Raw genomic sequence first — 17,517 nt, forward strand, 5'->3', positions numbered from 1 at the left:
CTCGGTGTGTAAGGCTGAGTGTGTCTCGGTGTGTAAGGCTGAGTGTGTCTCGGTGTGTAAGGCCAAGCGTGTCTCGGTGTGTAAGGCCGAGCGGATCTCGGTGTGTAAGGCAGAGTGGGTCTCGGTGTGTAAGGCCAGGCGTGCCTTGGTGCGTAAGGCCGAGTGGGTCTCGGTGAGTAAGGCTGAGTGAGTGGAGTCCGCTTCTATCTCACCTGATTCGTCAGAGTCGTCAGCGAAGCCGCAGTCCAGGTCCCCGTCACACACGTGTGCCAGGGGGATGCATCGGCCGTTGGCGCAGCGGAACTCGGTGCTGGTGCAGGCGGGGGCCGGGCAGCCCCACTCATCCGAGTGATCCACGCAGTCGGCTCTGCCATCACAGCGGTGGGCGAGGGGGACGCACTGGCCGTTGGCGCAGCGATGCTCGTGTGGGGCGCAGGTCAGCGAGCAGATCTCGTCCGATCCGTCCCCACAATCGTCTTCGTTGTCGCAGACCCAGGCCTGGGGGACGCAGCGCGCACTCAACCGGCAAGCGAACTCTCCGTCCTCACAGCGGGAGGGGGCCGGGCACTCCTCCGACGGACACTGCCACCCGCCAGCCTCGCAGGTGCTGCAAGACGGGAAGGGTTAATCTAACAGACCCATCCCCCCAAAAAATCCCTACCCATACCGCCGAAATATCCTTACCCACCCCCAAAACATCTTTACACTTACCCCCCCAAAAACATCCTTAAGCTAAGGTTGGTGGTGAGAGGAAGAGAAGGGAGGCAGGGAGATAGTATTTGTGTGTGTGAGAGTGAGTGGTGTTACAGTGTTTGTGAGTGTCTTAGTTACGAGGGGCTGCCAAAGAAAGACTTCACCCAGACTCCCCCAACCCTACGTGCCCCTCTGCACTGCCCCCCCACACCTGATTCCTCTGCCCCTGGGGCACCCAGATTACGGCCTCAGGAGACCACGGAGTAAACCCTTCCTCACACGCTAACGATGCCGCCGGGGTGACAGGGACCGCCAACACAGTACTTCACCCGCTGGCTGCCTGCTCCAGCAACTACATGCCAAGAAAAATGGCTGGAAGTAATAGGGGTTGTGCTGCCGGTGACCATACTTACCAGTTCCTGCAGCCCTGCTTCACGACGGCACCAGCTGGGAACGCTACGTTCTCCCAGTAACACGGACAGTCCGGAGGATCAATACAGCTTCCACCTGCAACCAATCACAGAGAGCCTGAGCAACCAATCACAGAGAGGCCGATCAACCAATCACAGAGAGGCTGAGCAACCAATCACAGAGAGGCTGAGCAATCAATCACAGAGAGGCTGAGCAAACAATCACAGAGAGGCAGAGCAACCAATCACAGAGAGGCAGAGCAACCAATCACAGAGAGGCAGAGCAACCAATCACAGAGAGGCTGAGCATTACTACAGGTTTACTCACTAGTTACACTCTATATCGAAAGTTACTCTCTAGTTACTCACTTTACTGAGACTTACTCTCTATTTACTCACTTTACTGAGAGTTACTCACTTTACTGAGAGTTACTCGCTTTACTAAGAGTCACTCGCTAGTTACTCGCTATACTGAGAGTTACTCTCTAGTTACTCGCTTTACTGAGGGTTACTCTCTAGTTACTCACTTTACTGAGGGTTACTCTCTAGTTACTCACTTTACTGAGAGTCACTCTCTAGTTACTCGCTTTACTGAGGGTTACTCTCTAGTTACTCACTTTACTGAGAGTCACTCGCTAGTTACTCGCTTTACTGAGAGTTACTCTCTAGTTACTTGCTTTACTGAGAGTTACTCGCTAGTTACTTGCTTTACTGAGAGTTACTCTCTAGTTACTCGCTTTACTGAGGGTTACTCTCTAGTTACTCGCTTTACTGAGAGTTACTCTCTAGTTACTCGCTTTACTGAGGGTTACTCTCTAGTTACTTGCTTTACTGAGAGTTACTCTCTAGTTACTCGCTTTACTGAGAGTTACTCTCTAGTTACTCGCTTTACTGAGGGTTACTCTCTAGTTACTCACTTTACTGAGAGTTACTCTCTAGTTACTCGCTTTACTGAGAGTCACTTGCTAGTTACTCGCTTTACTGAGAGTTACTCTCTAGTTACTCACTTTACCGAGAGTCACCCGCTAGTTACTCACTTTACCGAGAGTTACTCTCTAGTTACTCACTTTACCGAGAGTCACTCGCTAGTTACTCACTTTACTGACACTTACTTTCTAGTTACTCACTTTACTGAGAGTTACGCTCTAGTTACTCGTTTTACTGAGCGTTACTCGCTAGTTACTCGCTATACTGAGAGAGTTACTCTCTAGTTACTTGCTTTACTGAGAGTCACTCGCTAGTTACTCACTTTACTGAGGGTTACTCTCTAGTTACTCACTTTACTGACAGTTACTCTCTAGTTACTCGTTTCACTGAGAGTCACTCCCTAGTTACTTGCTTTACTGAGAGTTACTCTCTAGTTACTCGCTTTACTGAGGGTTATTCTCTAGTTACTCACTTTACTGAGCGTTACTCGCTAGTTACTCGCTATACTGAGCTCCACACGTCACACTCCGAGTCTCTGTACGTTTCGGTTCCTGTAAAAGGTTCTCATTCTTACCATGAAGGACCTTCCCCTCCGGGCAGAAACATCCTTCCACACACGACCGGAAGCCGCATCCTTCCTCAGGGTCCTGCCCCAGGTTCCTGCAGGTCCGGGGACAAGAGGGGCCACAGGCTTCATAGACAAGCCCATTATCACACTGCATGGCTGGGCAGGAGAGAAAGGGGCATTAACCTCCCAAGAATGCCCCAATACCCCAGAACCAACTACATTCTTATTTTACTGGATCATTTTAATTTGATGCCAAGTGTGGAGTGAGTGCGGCCTCTACTCGGCCTCCACTCGGCCTCCGCCCGGCCTCGACTCGGAAATCACATAGAGAATCCCGTAAGCTTCACTTTATTCAGAAAAAACACTTTCTTCAACTTACTAACTGGCAAAGAAACCTTCCAGCCGACACAATTACCCCTGGAGTAACGGAAAACTTCCCACAGACAAAGAAACCCCCCGGCACCGAATCAAATCATTTCATACCCCCCGGAATTAATATTACTGGGGGGTCCGCGCGGCTACGTACGGCACAGGTCCTGGGTCCTCCAGCGGATGTAGACGCCGTGCCGGTTGCACTCCTCCACGTAGGTTGCGATCGCTGTACACAGACACTCGCAGTCGCCGCCGGAGTCACACCTGGGGGTACGATAGTGCAACACTCACAGGGCTGCACTAATACCCCACTATACCCTAATACTCCACTATACCCTAATGCCCCACTATACCTTAATACCCCACTATACCCCAATGCCCCACTATACCCTAATGCCCCACTATACCCTAATGCCCCACTATACCCTAATGCCCCAGCCACCCCCACCGTCATTGGTGAAGACCGACTGATATTTGGTCAGTTTCATTCGTAGTATTGGGGAGTATTAATGATATTTGTGAAATATAAATTTTTAACACATTAGTTGTTTTGGGGTAGATTTGCACTCCTTTGCGGTTGTATTTAGTACATTGTACGTGGGGAGCGTCAGTGAAGGTCTGAGGGGTATTTGGGGTCTCCCCACCAGCTGCTCGATGTCTCTTACCCGCAGGCGTCATACACACACCAGTCATAATACTGCTGGCACGGGACCTCGTGGTGGCACGGAGCAAACAAGGACTGCATGAGGACTCCGCAGCTCCTGCGCGCCCACGTCACCCGGTGACTGTTCTCCTGAAAAACCCAAACACAGCTCGTGATGGTCAGACTGAGAGGACCCCCCGGATGCTTCCGGATTCTCGGAGAGCTTGCGGGGGGTCTTAGACATGATCCCCCCCCTATTTCCTCATCACAATCCCAAACAGGTGATAACTGCCCAAGGCCACTTTACCGGGCACGGGGGCAAACGCGGACCTCTGACCGTCACCCAACCCCACCAGCCTACCGTGCATGGGTGCTGGAAGTCGTCGGCGTGGACCTCCGGGCACATGAGGCTCATCCGCCAGCTGTTTCCGAACAGGTCGGACGTGGGTTCGATGATTCCTTGGCGGCTCGTGAAGTCGTTCTCGGTGTCTCCGTCGAAATTCCCGCACAGTCCGCTGACGCGGCCACGGAACGCAGGGTCGAGTTTCACGTAAACCCGGGTACCTGGAACGACGAGGACCTCCAGAAGTGACAGCGTTCAAGGGGTACAGCCTGGTTATAAAGGATTCCTCACGAGGGCCGCCCCGTCGACTCGATTCTATAGTCATTAAACGGGGAATTCCCAGGCCCAATCCCTGCGCGTTTCCCCCAAAACGAATCGTTTCTATACTCTTTGTATTAAAAAAGTTTAAAATATTCACAATGAGTCGATATCTGGATCTGTTTTAGCGTTAAGTGGGGGGGTCCCGGCGTTAAAGGGCCAGACCCCCTCCCGATACACGTCATACGAGAGTATTTTTACCTCCGTCCCACAGGACGCTCAGCCCCAGGTGGGAGACTAGGATGGTAAATAGCCCGGCCTGTTCCAGGATAATCCCGTTTCCGCCGTACATCTTGGGGAGCCTCACAGTCACCCCGTTCACCGTCACGTCTTTGCCTGGAGAAACGTAGAGAAATCCGTCTTAAATCTGGCCCGGGACCCCTAATCCCGAGGATTTACCCCCCCTTGGATCTCTGGGAGCCGCTTTAATGCAGATGAACAACCTTTCTTCCCCGTCCCATGTGAGAGGGAGGACCCCAGGTACCCAATACGGCCCCCCAGGGCCCCTCGCTCCGTCCCTTGTAGGTAAGATGTGACCGTGTCCCCTCGCCTAATGCCCCCCATTAATGGGTCTTCAGCATCCATCCTAATTCCGCAATTTTTTAATGTCCGTTCGGGTATTAAAACTGCCGACAGTATATGAAAACTAAGATATGTGGCAAAAGGTGGCAAAATGTCCCTCCCCTCCCCCACCCTTACTAAGACTGCCTGAACCAATCAGCGACAGTCAGCAAGTAAAAAATAGGGAGAGATAACTAAATGGGGAGAAATAATCCTGCAGACCCCGAGAACCGGACGTTAAGACAGCGGCTCCCATGTTTTCTGCAGCTGTTGAACCTTGGTTAGTGTTTGCCCCCCCAGGGGTAGTTTGGACATTTTATCTATAAAGGTGCCGAGGGAGAGGAGGGCCCTGCTCCGAGGAGCTTACAATCTAATAGTGTCGTACGAACCCCCACCCAGCACCCTGGACACGCACCTCGCATTAGGTGTACAAAGGTGTTTCCGATCATCACCACCACGGATTTGGTGCAGGTGACGCCATTGGTGCCGCACGGCACGTTCTCGGCTGTCACGGTGAAGAGACCCCCGTCCTCTCGCGTCAGGACGTATTGGCAGTCACCCAGGAAGGTGAACGAACGTCCGTCGAAAGTGATGTAATGGGGGTCCCCGGTGGCCACGCAGAGCCCGGCACACTGGTGGTCGGTGCACTCCCAGTGACGGTTCCTGCACACACTGGAAGGCGGGGGAGGGTTAGACCGGGGCACGGAGGGGTATCTTTACGTGTTAAAGCCCCGGGGGCTGTTCTCACCAGGTGTTGCAGTCCTTCACGATGGTGTCATTGGGGTGGTAGAGTCTCCCGTGGTGGTGGCAGGGACAGTCCTCCGCCGGGACACATCTGTCCTTCTGAGACAACACAGAGGTTATGGAGACGTTAGGGGAGCAGTCACTTTCACACTTGGTCCTAATTCTGCCCCGACGTGTAATCAAGCCGGCCTCCTTCTACTCAAAAACTACTATGACAATTCCATCTTTCTGCCCCGTCACGGGGTATAAATCGCCCGTCGCCCTGAGATATCTGTGATAATAGCGTTACGGAGGGACCTGCGCGTCTGGAAACAATCTCTAGCGCTAGAGGCTCATGCGCCGTCCGCTAAAACAGAGAACAGGAAGCAGCTTCCAACTTCCTGCTCGGGCTGACGTAGGGAGTGAACAGGAAGTGGCTTACAACTTCCTGCTCGGGCTGACGGAGGGAGAGAACAGGAAACAGCTTACAACTTCCTGCTCGGGCTGATGGAGGGAGAAAACAGGAAGCGGCTTCCAACTTCCTGCTCAGGGTGACAAAGGGAGAGAACAGGAAGCGGCTTCCAACTTCCTGCTCGGGCTGAGGGGAGAATTTTGATGCAGTCTGCACTGAGGGATCATGGGAAATGGAGGGAATTAGCATTAAAAGCCGTCGCTGTCCCAGACGGGTCCCCTATAACTAAATGACGCTGCGGCGAGCGGCTTCCGCATTGTGATTATTTAGTGGCCCTGTGTCTTTTTAGTGAAATAACCCCGAATCTGAATCCATAAGAATACAGACCAGGAGCGCCGTCCCCTCCGGGCACACGCAGCCGTCCAGGCTTCCTGCGCAGGGCTCGCTCCGTGTCAGGGACTCGCACGTCTGCAGACAGGCCCCGAACCGGTACACCATGTTCCCGGGGCAATAGGCTGCGTCGGGGCAGGTGGCGTCCGTGCAGTTCCATGCACCATTTACACAGACGCTGAAAGCCAATCAAAGGAAATGCTGAGTTATACAGGGGCTGGGGCCGCACAGCGGGAAGCCAGATCATCATGGTGAATGCATGGTAAATTATTACTGCAAACTGTCCCGACATCCCCTGATGCCCCCCGTTACCCTCCCCCTCCTCAGGCACAGGGGCATCACGTAACGCTCCTTTCATCGCGTGTTTGTATGCATGGGTTTTGGGTATTTTCATTTAGAGAGAAGAAAGAGAGAGAGTAAATGTGTGTGCGAGTATACGGTGTTAGAGTGAGTGTGTGTTAGTGTATGATGTTAGAATGAGTGTGTGTTAGTGTATGAGGTAAAAGTGAGTGCGGATGTTCGTGTTACAGTAAACGTGTGGGCATTATTGTATGGTGTTTGAGTGTGTGTTGATGTTAGCGTGAGTGTGTGGGCATAAGTGTATGGTATTAGAGTGAGTGTGTGTTAGTGTGTATGGTATTAGAGTGAGTGTGTGTTAGTGTACGGTATTAGAGTGAGTGTGTGTTAGTGTACGGTATTAGAGTGAGTGTGTGTCAGTGTATGGTATTAGAGTGAGTGAGTGTGTGTTAGTGTATGGTATTAGAGTGAGTGTGTGTCAGTGTACAGTATTAGAGTGAGTGTGTGTTAGTTTACGGTATTAGAGTGAGTGTGTGTTAGTGTACGGTTTTAGAGTGAGTGTGTGTCAGTGCATGGTATTAGGGTGAGTGTGTGCCAGTGCATGGTATTAGAGTGAGTGTGTGTCAGTGCATGGTATTAGAGTGAGTGTTTGTTAGTGTATGGTATTAAAGTGAGTGTGTGTTAGTGTATGGTATTAGAGTGAGTGTGTGTCAGTGCATGGTATTAGAGTGAGTGTGTGTTAGTGTATGGTATTAGAGTGAGTGTGTGTTAGTGTATGGTATTGGAGCGAGTGTGTGTTAGTGCATGGTATTAGAGTGAGTGTGTGTTAGTGCATGGTATTAGAGTGAGTGTGTGTTAGTGCATGGTATTAGAGTGAGTGTGTGTTAGTGTATGGTATTAGAGTGAGTGTGTGTTAGTGTACGGTATTAGAGTGAGTGTGTGTTAGTGTATGGTATTAGAGTGAGTGTGTGTTAGTGTATGGTATTGGAGTGAGTGTGTGTTAGTGTATGGTATTAGAGTGAGTGTGTGTTAGTGTATGGTATTAGAGTGAGTGTGTGTTAGTGTACGGTATTAGAGTGAGTGTGTGTTAGTGTACGGTATTAGAGTGAGTGTGTGTTAGTGTATGGTATTAGAGTGAGTGTGTGTTAGTGTATGGTATTAGAGTGAGTGAGTGTGTGTCAGTGTATGATGTTACCCCAATCCAGGCCCTTTAAGTCAATGGGGAAAGAGCCCCAGTTCTGGCAGATTCTTCTCCGTGTACCCCAGGGCCCCGCATCCCGGCATGAGCTGCCCCACGTCAGGCTACAATATGAACAGGGACAATGATGGGACACAAATGGGGACCACGCGGCCCCCGTGGCCTGACTGCTCCTCCAGGCTGCTGCTTGGATTTGTGACCCGGACCAGGAGTCCCAGATGCCTGTAACAGCCTTTGGCCCCTGACCACGCGTTTGCCTTTGGCCCCTGACCATGCGTTTGCCTTTGGCCGTAGCTCTCCCACTTCTCAGAAGGCCCCTAGGACTCCAGCGGCCGCCCTTGTAGGACCCGACTGAGATATAAATGGCCCCTCCTGGTGACCACGCGTGGTCCTGCAGCACTGACACGGAAGTCATGTGGTCGAGATATTCAATGAAATCAACCTATCCCGTGGGGCAGAACAAACAGGTCATAGGGTAATTTCATCAGACATCTCCGACCACCACATCTGACCCCTGGCGGACAGGAGGGGCAAATCCCACATCACGCAGCCAGCACGCCCGGCCACGGTGTGCCCCCCGCTTCCTATATCCCCTCACATCAGGAAGCGTCTCCAATGGGCAGATTCTCAGGGTTTTTGCCCCAGTCTTATGGCCCAGGGGTGAATGGGCAAATTCTCCTTTATATTGGCAGTGACAGCTGGGGGCATCTCTGTCAGACTTGGGGGTCCCAACCAAACCAGCACAGGTGAAATTAACCCCTCTCAGACTACGTACCAGCTGTTGCAGGCCTTGCGTATGGTGCTGCCCGGCTGGTGGACCTCCCCGCCGTGGTGGCATCGGCACATAGAGGGCTGGACGCACTGCCCACTGTCATCCAACACCAGCCCCTCGGGGCAGTTACACCCCGCCACGCATCCATCCAGCTCCCGGCAGGTCCCGGCGCCCGCCATGCGGAGGTCAGCGCAGGTTTTCTTGCAGGGAGGGGCACATTCCCAGTAAACTTGCCCCCCGGTGCACTCAACGGCTGTGGAGACAACAGAGATACGGAGAAGACGGCCGATGGGGTCACTCTGGGTATGGGGGCAAATCATAAAAATAACCCCGGGAACAAATCATAACAATAACGATGAGCGGTGATTGGTGGATACTTTACACACGGGGCAGGGTGGGGGGCTGGCATGCGGTGGTACTCACGGCAGAGGGTCCTGCTCCTCCAGGACACCGGCGCCCCCTCCTGGGCGCACTGCCGGGCGTAGGCGGCCAACGAGCTGCACACGCAGTGCTTGTTGGGGTCGCAGCGGCAGGCGTCGTGCAGACAGAGCTCGTAAAACGGCTGCCACTCCACCGCGTCATGGCACGGCTGCACGGGGCAGAAACATGGGTTAGGGGCGCGGGGTCACGAACCCTATAGACAGAACCTATAGGAACCACCAACGGTACATCCAATATCTATACGGGACGGCTAACCCTATAGAGAGATCATACAGAGAACCACTGACCGTATGTAAAGCACATACAAGATCCCTAAACCCATGTGCAACACCTGCAGAACACGCTAAGCATATACACGGCAGATACCACCTATATACAGACCCTATACATATATCACATATATACCGCATATATATGGACCCTATAACGCTAATCATACATACAGCATATATACGGACCCCATAACGCTAATCATATATACGGACCCTATAACACAGAGCACATATACAGAATATATACAGACTCTATACATATACAGCACATATACAGCATATATACGGACCCTATACATATACAGCATATATACAGACCCTATAACACTAATCATATATACAGAATATATACAGACCCTATACATATACAGCATATATACCGCATATATACGGACCCTATAGATATAAAGCATATATACGGACCCTATACATATACAGCATATATACAGACCCTATAACGCTAATCATATATACAGAATATATACAGACCCTATACATATACAGCATATATACCGCATATATACGGACCCTATAGATATAAAGCATATATACGGACCCTATACATATACAGCATATATACAGACCCTATACATATACAGCATATATACAGACCCTATACATATACAGCACATATACAGCATATATACGGACCCTATACATATACAGCACATATACAGCACATATACGGACCCTATACATATACAGCATATATACGGACCCTATACATATACAGCATATATACAGAATATATACGGACCCTATACATATACAGCATATATACGGACCCTATACATATACAGCATATATACAGAATATATACGGACCCTATACATATACAGCATATATACGGACCCTATACATATACAGCATATATACAGAATATATACGGACCCCATAACGCTAATCATATATATATATAGCAGATATACTGGAATCCTGCAGAATGTATAGGGGTCCCTGCCGAGAATCTATACATCCCGCCTCACGCTTACTGTATCCGGGTCATTGATTGGCTTCTCGGGGGGGGGGGTTATACCCGCTGCCGGTACCTGGAACACGGAGCCGCCAATCACGGCGCAGGAGGCCTCGGCGAACTCCCTCCGCTGGGCGTACGTCCCACACGGGTCAAACGCGCCGGGCTCCGCGTCAGGACACTCGCCGGACGCCTTGTACTTATTGGCAAAGGCGGAGCTGGTGGTCTCGATGTCCCCCTCCGGGGTGGTGAAGTCATCGTTCTGGTTCCAGTTAAAGGTCCCGCAGAGCCCCCGGACCTGCCAGACAGACCCCCAAGAGGGGTAATTAATGTGCCATATATATATATATATATATATATACACAACCCGTGCGTTAAATCCCCCCGCTGTGCCCCCCTTCAGCGCAACACTCTGGTCTCCTTTACTGCCAGAGGGGGGCCACATGCGGCGGACCCCCGATTCACGTCAATACAAAGCCGCCTCTCTAAGCTCACGATACGGAGGGCGTCCGGACCCCCATCAGCCAACGGGGGGACGGGGGATAAGATCGCTGCTCTTACTTTATTGGGCTGTATGGGGTTAATTTAATGCAGAAAAACATGAATTTACAGGTGGACCCAAAACAGCCCAAAACATTGGTGCGTAATGCGCGACCGCCGCAGGATGGCTTTTATTTATTGATATGGCGCCTGCAGGTTCCGTGGCGCTGTACAATAATCACTTTTTGGGCGAACGCTGGCTGGAGGGCGATGTAAGCGGCGGGAAACTCCACGTTCCACAGAACATGCGCGCCAAACGTCTGCAGGAGCAGGAAGGTGGAGGAGAGCCGCCGGACGGACAGGTCGGGGTTCACGAAGGGCAGCAGAACGTCTCGCCCGTTCACTTCGGCTTCCCCTGGAAGAGAGGAAGAACCCCCCATTACAATTACCCTCAGGAGGGGCAGAAAATGGGGGTCTTAACGCAAGTTTGGGAGAAATGGATTCATTTTGTAATAAGGGCCCCCTATAAGCCACTGCTCAGGGCCCCGCAGGGACGCAGGGGGACCCCAGAGGGAGTTATAACGTCACGATGGCCGAGTGACAGGGGGCAGCGGGTTGGGGTTAATGGGGTATATTCAGACAACGTTACCGGCGGGGCCTCGGGGAGGGTTGTAATACTCTGCAGGGGGTCCCGGGGGGTTGTAATACTCTGCAGGGTAACACTTGCAGTACCTGTGGCCCGCAGCCTGACCGTGGTTTTGTACGCAGTCGCCCTGATCCCCCGCAGACAGCTGACTGGCCCCTCGGGGCCGCACGTTTCGCTCTCCGCAGTGATGAGCAGCTTCCCGTCCACATAATCCTACGAGACGCGGAAGATATCGTGGGGGGGGTAAGAGACGTATAGAATATATATCATTATATGAGGATAAATGGCAGAAATCCCGTAAAATACACATTTCCACCCATTTCTCCTGCACCTGCTTTTGTGGACTACAACTCCCAAGACTCCCCAAAAAAACAGAATGTGCCAGCAGATCGGCCCCATCCGGCCCCCTTAACCTGTCGTTGGTCTCGTCTTAGATCCAGGAGATCTAATGCATCGTTCTGGCTGGGAGTTATGAGAGTTGCAATCCAGAAAAGCTCATCTGCCAAATCTTCTACTCATAAATAAATGTATTTATGTAAATCTTCATATATGGGGGAGAAAAGCCACCGTACAGCGCTGCGGAATAGGACGGCGCTATATTAACAATAAATAATAACAATAATAATAATAAATAATAACAACAATAACAACAACAACAACCAATCATAATAATAATAATAAATAATAATACTTTATTATAGGAGTGAAATGCCGAGGGCCACACGTGGACAGGACATGATTTACTGATTACACCCACTGTATCTGCCGATGTGGGCCCCGTGTGGCCCCTAGAGTTTTTGCATAGAAAGCCCGCTTTGGGAATTGCCCACCTGCACCAGGACGCGGTCGCAGCTCCCCTGCAGCGAGAATCTCCTGCCATCGAAGGTCGTATAATGAGCAGCTCCCAAAACGGCGCATTCTGCAGCGCATTTCTCCTGCGAGCATTGCCACCGGCCGCCACGGCACAGACTGCGGGAGAAAGAGGCGTCAGGACAGCACTCCGCGCCAAACCAGTTTACTTTACTCCGCGCCAAACCAGTTTACTTTACTCCGCGCCAAACCAGTTTACTTTACTCCGCGCCAAACCAGTTTACTTTACTCCGCGCCAAACCAGTTTACTTTACTCCGCGCCAAACCAGTTTACTTTACTAAGCGCCAAACCAGTTTACTTTACTAAGCGCCAAACCAGTTTACTTTACTCCGCGCCAAACCAGTTTACTTTACTCCGCGCCAAACCAGTTTACTTTACTCCGCGCCAAACCAATTTACTTTACTCCGCGCCAAACCAGTTTACTTTACTCCGCGCCAAACCAGTTTACTTTACTCCGCGCCAAACCAGTTTACTTTACTCCGCGCCAAACCAGTTTACTTTACTCCGCGCCAAACCAGTTTACTTTACTAAGCGCCAAACCAGTTTACTTTACTCCGCGCCAAACCAGTTTACTTTACTCCGCGCCAAACCAGTTTACTTTACTCCGCGCCAAACCAGTTTACTTTACTCCGCGCCAAACCAGTTTACTTTACTCCGCGCCAAACCAGTTTACTTTACTCCGCGAAAAACCAGTTTACTTTACTAAGCGCCAAACCAGTTTACTTTACTAAGCGCCAAACCAGTTTACTTTATTCCGCGCCAAACCAGTTTACTTTACTCCGCACCAAACTGGTTTACGCGACAGAAACCGGTTTACTCCATATTAAACTGGTTTACTGTATGAAACCGGATTGTGTGATGGTTTGCCGTGCTGACACATATGACACGGCACATATGACACGTGATTTTTTTCCCGCCCTCTCCGGGGTCACGTGGGATCCACCGGATCCCCCCGCCTCTCACCAGTGATTGCAGCGCTGCTTGATGGTGTCGCCGGGCAGATATTTCTGCCTCCGGTGGTAGCACGGACAGTCCTCCTCCTTCACGCAGACGCCGTCCTCCAGGTAGAGTCCGGCGGGACACTCGCAGCCGCCGACGCACTCGTCCCGGCACTGGCCGTCCTCGTAGCTCCCGACGGCTGCGCAGCTGGCGGGGCAGGCAGACACGCAGTCTGAATACCGCTTACCCGATAGACACGCCTTCTCTGGAAAGCAAGAAATCACCCCAAAATATATGTCAAAAATGTCAAACAACAGGAAAAATTTCTTCACATGACGCTCCCCGCCAGACCTCGCCGGGCGAGCCCAGAAAATCAGAAATCTGTGTGCGGTGGGAAATATACTTATTATCAGCCCGTTATTTACTGAAAACGGACGTTTCTTGTCTGCCCGACTCAACCTTAATCAGTCGTTGGTCTCGTCTTAGATTCAGGAGCCATATGCCCATCCCATGCGTGTTTAATGCCCTCACTGTATTACCCTCTACCACTTCTGCTGGGAGGCTGTTCCACTTATCCACCACCCTCCCTTCTAACTGCACACAGGTGTAACACATAAAACGTGGGCAATAAGGTCGAGCGGAGAGACACTCACGGCAGAATCCCGCCCGGCGCCAGGTTAGGATGATCTTCTGCTGGGCACAGTCCCTGGCGTAGCTGGCGAACGTCTGGCACACAGAGTCCGTCCCGTTGGGGTCCCGGCAGTACGAGTACATACAGGAGTCGTAAAAGCCGCTCGGATCCACCTGGCAGCAGAGAGGATTGTGCCACGGGTTACATCACAACTGCCCCAGGATCTACCCCTGGGGGGCAGCAACACGCTGTCATATCTCTATCATATACATGTAGGGGAGGGGAAGACCAATCACAGAAACTGTTCCAACCAGTTCGCAGGTTCTGATTGGTCTGTACAGGGCGCCCCCCGCTACACCACGCAGGGGTCTGTCCGCCGCCACCAACATGCCTTTGCGTTGTAATGCCCTCTATTCTGGTGCCCGCGCGGCAGCTGCCCCTTTACCTTGTGGTGACACTGGCTGAAGGGGGCGCCGAGCAGCTTCTTGCAGACTGTAATGGCCTCCGTCGTGATGGCCTCTCGGCCGGGAGCCTCGCAGCTGTGACCGGTCTCTGCAGCCTCCTCGCACATCTACGGGACGGAGACGAATGAATGAATGGATGGATGGATGAATGAATGAATGAATGAATGGATGGATGAATGAATGAATGGATGGATGAATGAATGAATGGGTTAAAGGGGTCACGTGGGCCCCCGCGGGTCCCTTTCCTCCAGCCTCACCTCTGTGTCGCTCTCTCGGACTCTCCACGAGTTCCCAAACCCGGCAGCGTGGGGGTAAATGCTGCCCCCAGCTTGGGTAAAATCATCTGGAAGCAAGCAAAGAACGTTTTGTAGAACACAAGCAGCCAGCCGCGCAGGACCGTGGGCCCTCCAGACACATACGCGCCAACGTGGGCCCTCGCGTGAGATAACGAGACTCCCCCAACATGTGTCAAGGTTACCCCGCACAATAAATACCCCCTTTACCCTCAGGATCCTCGTTGTAGAGCCCGCAGAGTCCTTGCGTCTTGCCCCGGAGGTCAGAGGTCACCGTTACGTACACATTGTTCCCGCGGTCAGACTTGATCCTGACGCCTAATCCGCTCTCTATGAAGACGAAGTCCCCGATCCACAGCACGCTGATCCCTGTGACAGACAGGCCGTAAGACCGAGGCGCCCCGGGGGCCGGACCCCCCATGTAACTATTTACCCCCCAGCCACGGGGAGTGTATTTGCCCGGCTCTCACCGTTCTGCAGGTGTGGATTTGGATCTGGTACCGGCGCGCCGTTCACCGAAACTGCCCCTTCCTTTATCACAACTTCATCCAAACCGAACGTCATCCGGAGACCCTGGGGTTACAGAGCGAATAAGATGAATGGGATCCTGCTCCTACCCCGGGCCCTCCACGGGCCGTCCCCACCAGTCTACGGACCCACTGGGGGACCATTAACTACGCTCCTGCTTCACAACAGGTGACTCGGTGGATTTAAGCGACTCACCTGAGTTTAAGGAGGCATGGATTGTTAATCAAACCCCAAAAAGCTCCTAATCACCAATGACATTTTTCTTTTATTTTGGGTTATTTCGGTCGGTTCCCGTGGGGTGCTTCGTGTCTTACCCTGGGGCAGGGGCCGGGCCCCGAGCACCGCTCCTCAGAGATACGAATGGCCCACGTGCCGTCTGTGGACGAGGCCAGGTTGTACGCGCAGGCTCCGTGGAAGTGGAAGTATTTCCCGTCAAACGAACGATAATGAAATCCCCCCCACGTCACGCAGGTGGAGAAAAGCCTCGCCGGCCGCGGAGAGACGCCGACCAGTGCAGTGGAGAGGTACGGCTTCATCAGGAACGGGGAGGGCAGGATTTCTAAAGAGAGGGAGAGAAACGCGGTCAGCCGCTGCAACTCACTACCTAAACGCAGACTCAGATGTGATTGGCTACCTTCCTGAGATCGCAAGTCCAGGGTCTGCAGAAGTGCATGAAACCGTTCTCCGGAGAGAAAGAAGAAAAAGAAAGAAAGAAAAGAAAGAAAACGAGAGAGAAAGAAAGAATACGAGAATAAGGAAGAGACAGAGTTAGAAAAAGACAGAAAGAAAAGCATGTGAGAAGAGAGAGAGAGGAAGAGAAAGGAGGTTAGAAAAAGAAAGTAAAAAGAAAATAATATGAGAAAGAAAGAGAACGAGAGAAAGCAAGAAAGAAGGAGAGAAATGTCCCAGAATCAGCTTCTAGCAGGTGGCAGACGCGTTTCCTCTCCATCATGCTGCGGGGGAGACTCACCCGTCGGTGCCACGTAGGAGCAGCTGAAACAAAAGTCAGACGTGGCGTTCTTCCAGCTGTGGCCCCAGGACTGGACGCAGCATTCTTCCATGCTCATGAGGGACACGTTATGTGGACTCAACGCGTCCTGGCAGTTCCAGCTGGAGAAACAGCGACCCAGGAAGCCTCCTCCTGCGCGAGTGAGAGAATTACCGCAACGCAAGTGAGAATTACCGCAACACGAGTGAGAGAATTACCGCAACGCAAGTGAGAATTACCGCAACACGAGTGAGAGAATTACCGCAACACGAGTGAGAGAATTACCGCAACACGAGGGAACCGCAGAAAAACGTTACTGTCCACATGGAGGAACCCGAGGCTGTCCACAGAGGGGGGCGGAGACAACGTGGACCCCATTCATCGCATGTTGACACATACAGTGATCTGGTTACTCCGCGGACAGGGGCTCCGGCCACTAAATCCCTTTAAATTCCTGACCCTTTTACCCAAACCTCCTCTGGCTACCTGAGTGGCCTCCATGCTGCCTCCATCCACTCACCCTCCGTACAGTGGTCTCCACTCCAGCCCTCGCAGCACGCTCTCACTGTCCGGTTCCACACAGTGGGTCTGGTGTTCTGGGGCCTGAGACAAGGAACACGGAAAGCACATCATGCACACTGTACGCTGTATGTTGAATGAACGCTGTATGTTTTATGAATGAACGCAGAATGTTCTATGAATGAATGCTGTATGTTTTATGAATGAACGCTCTATGTTGAATGTAAGCTGTATGTTTTATGAATGAACGCAGAATGTTGAATGTAAGCTGTATGTTTTATGAATGAACGCTGTATGTTTTATGAATGAACGCTGTATGTTGAATGAACGCTGTATGTTTTATGAATGAACGCTGTATGTTTTATGAATGAACGCTGTATGTTGAATGAACGCTGTATGTTTTATGAATGAACGCTGTATGTTGAATGAATGCAGAATGTTTTATGAATGGACGCAGAATGTTGAATGTAAGCTGTATGTTTTATGAATGTAAGCTGTATGTTTTATGAATGAACTCTGTATGTTTTATGAATGAACGCTGTATGTTTTATGAATGAACGCTGTATGTTGAATGGACGCTGAATGAAGATATGAGCAGTCAGCGTTCCTGATGAATGACGGGGAGATGACAGAACGTCGCACTCACTTGTAGATGTAGCACATGGAAGCTGCCCCGTTCTCGGAGTAATATCTCGCTATCCCGGCGTCTCCGCCGTATTCCCGCCTCATCTGCTCCTGGTCCAGCTGCCACCCGTCCAGATTAAACTGATAGACCTGGGAGCAGAGGACCTGCTGCTGCCTCCTGGGGCTGATCACCTCCTCCTCCATCACCTGGATTGTGCGTT

At 51.6% G+C, this 17,517-nt stretch overlaps 1 protein-coding gene across 1 annotated transcript in view; it reads right to left on the reverse strand.

Annotated features, from left to right (window-relative positions):
* LOC128496811 (SCO-spondin-like) overlaps window positions 1-17,517 on the reverse strand; it is a 77,810-nt gene that overhangs the window by 56,177 nt on the left and 4,116 nt on the right. The window contains exons 3-28 of the mRNA XM_053466612.1: window positions 17,319-17,517; window positions 16,674-16,756; window positions 16,136-16,306; window positions 15,480-15,724; window positions 15,108-15,210; window positions 14,848-15,006; window positions 14,602-14,687; window positions 14,326-14,451; window positions 13,903-14,053; window positions 13,274-13,514; window positions 12,270-12,408; window positions 11,526-11,652; window positions 11,036-11,208; window positions 10,390-10,611; window positions 9,051-9,216; window positions 8,631-8,880; window positions 6,358-6,538; window positions 5,584-5,678; window positions 5,251-5,507; window positions 4,476-4,610; window positions 3,975-4,177; window positions 3,636-3,763; window positions 3,125-3,234; window positions 2,605-2,754; window positions 1,107-1,200; window positions 213-607 (exon numbers count right to left, since the gene is read on the reverse strand). The exon at window positions 17,319-17,517 is cut by the window's right edge and continues 11 nt beyond it. Of these exons, the coding sequence (XP_053322587.1) occupies window positions 213-607; window positions 1,107-1,200; window positions 2,605-2,754; window positions 3,125-3,234; window positions 3,636-3,763; window positions 3,975-4,177; window positions 4,476-4,610; window positions 5,251-5,507; window positions 5,584-5,678; window positions 6,358-6,538; window positions 8,631-8,880; window positions 9,051-9,216; window positions 10,390-10,611; window positions 11,036-11,208; window positions 11,526-11,652; window positions 12,270-12,408; window positions 13,274-13,514; window positions 13,903-14,053; window positions 14,326-14,451; window positions 14,602-14,687; window positions 14,848-15,006; window positions 15,108-15,210; window positions 15,480-15,724; window positions 16,136-16,306; window positions 16,674-16,756; window positions 17,319-17,517 (4,389 nt within the window). The remainder of the gene's footprint in view (window positions 1-212; window positions 608-1,106; window positions 1,201-2,604; window positions 2,755-3,124; window positions 3,235-3,635; window positions 3,764-3,974; window positions 4,178-4,475; window positions 4,611-5,250; window positions 5,508-5,583; window positions 5,679-6,357; window positions 6,539-8,630; window positions 8,881-9,050; window positions 9,217-10,389; window positions 10,612-11,035; window positions 11,209-11,525; window positions 11,653-12,269; window positions 12,409-13,273; window positions 13,515-13,902; window positions 14,054-14,325; window positions 14,452-14,601; window positions 14,688-14,847; window positions 15,007-15,107; window positions 15,211-15,479; window positions 15,725-16,135; window positions 16,307-16,673; window positions 16,757-17,318) is intronic.

Source organism: Spea bombifrons, chromosome 5 (assembly GCF_027358695.1).
Source record: "Spea bombifrons isolate aSpeBom1 chromosome 5, aSpeBom1.2.pri, whole genome shotgun sequence".
Taxonomy (NCBI): domain Eukaryota; kingdom Metazoa; phylum Chordata; class Amphibia; order Anura; family Pelobatidae; genus Spea; species Spea bombifrons.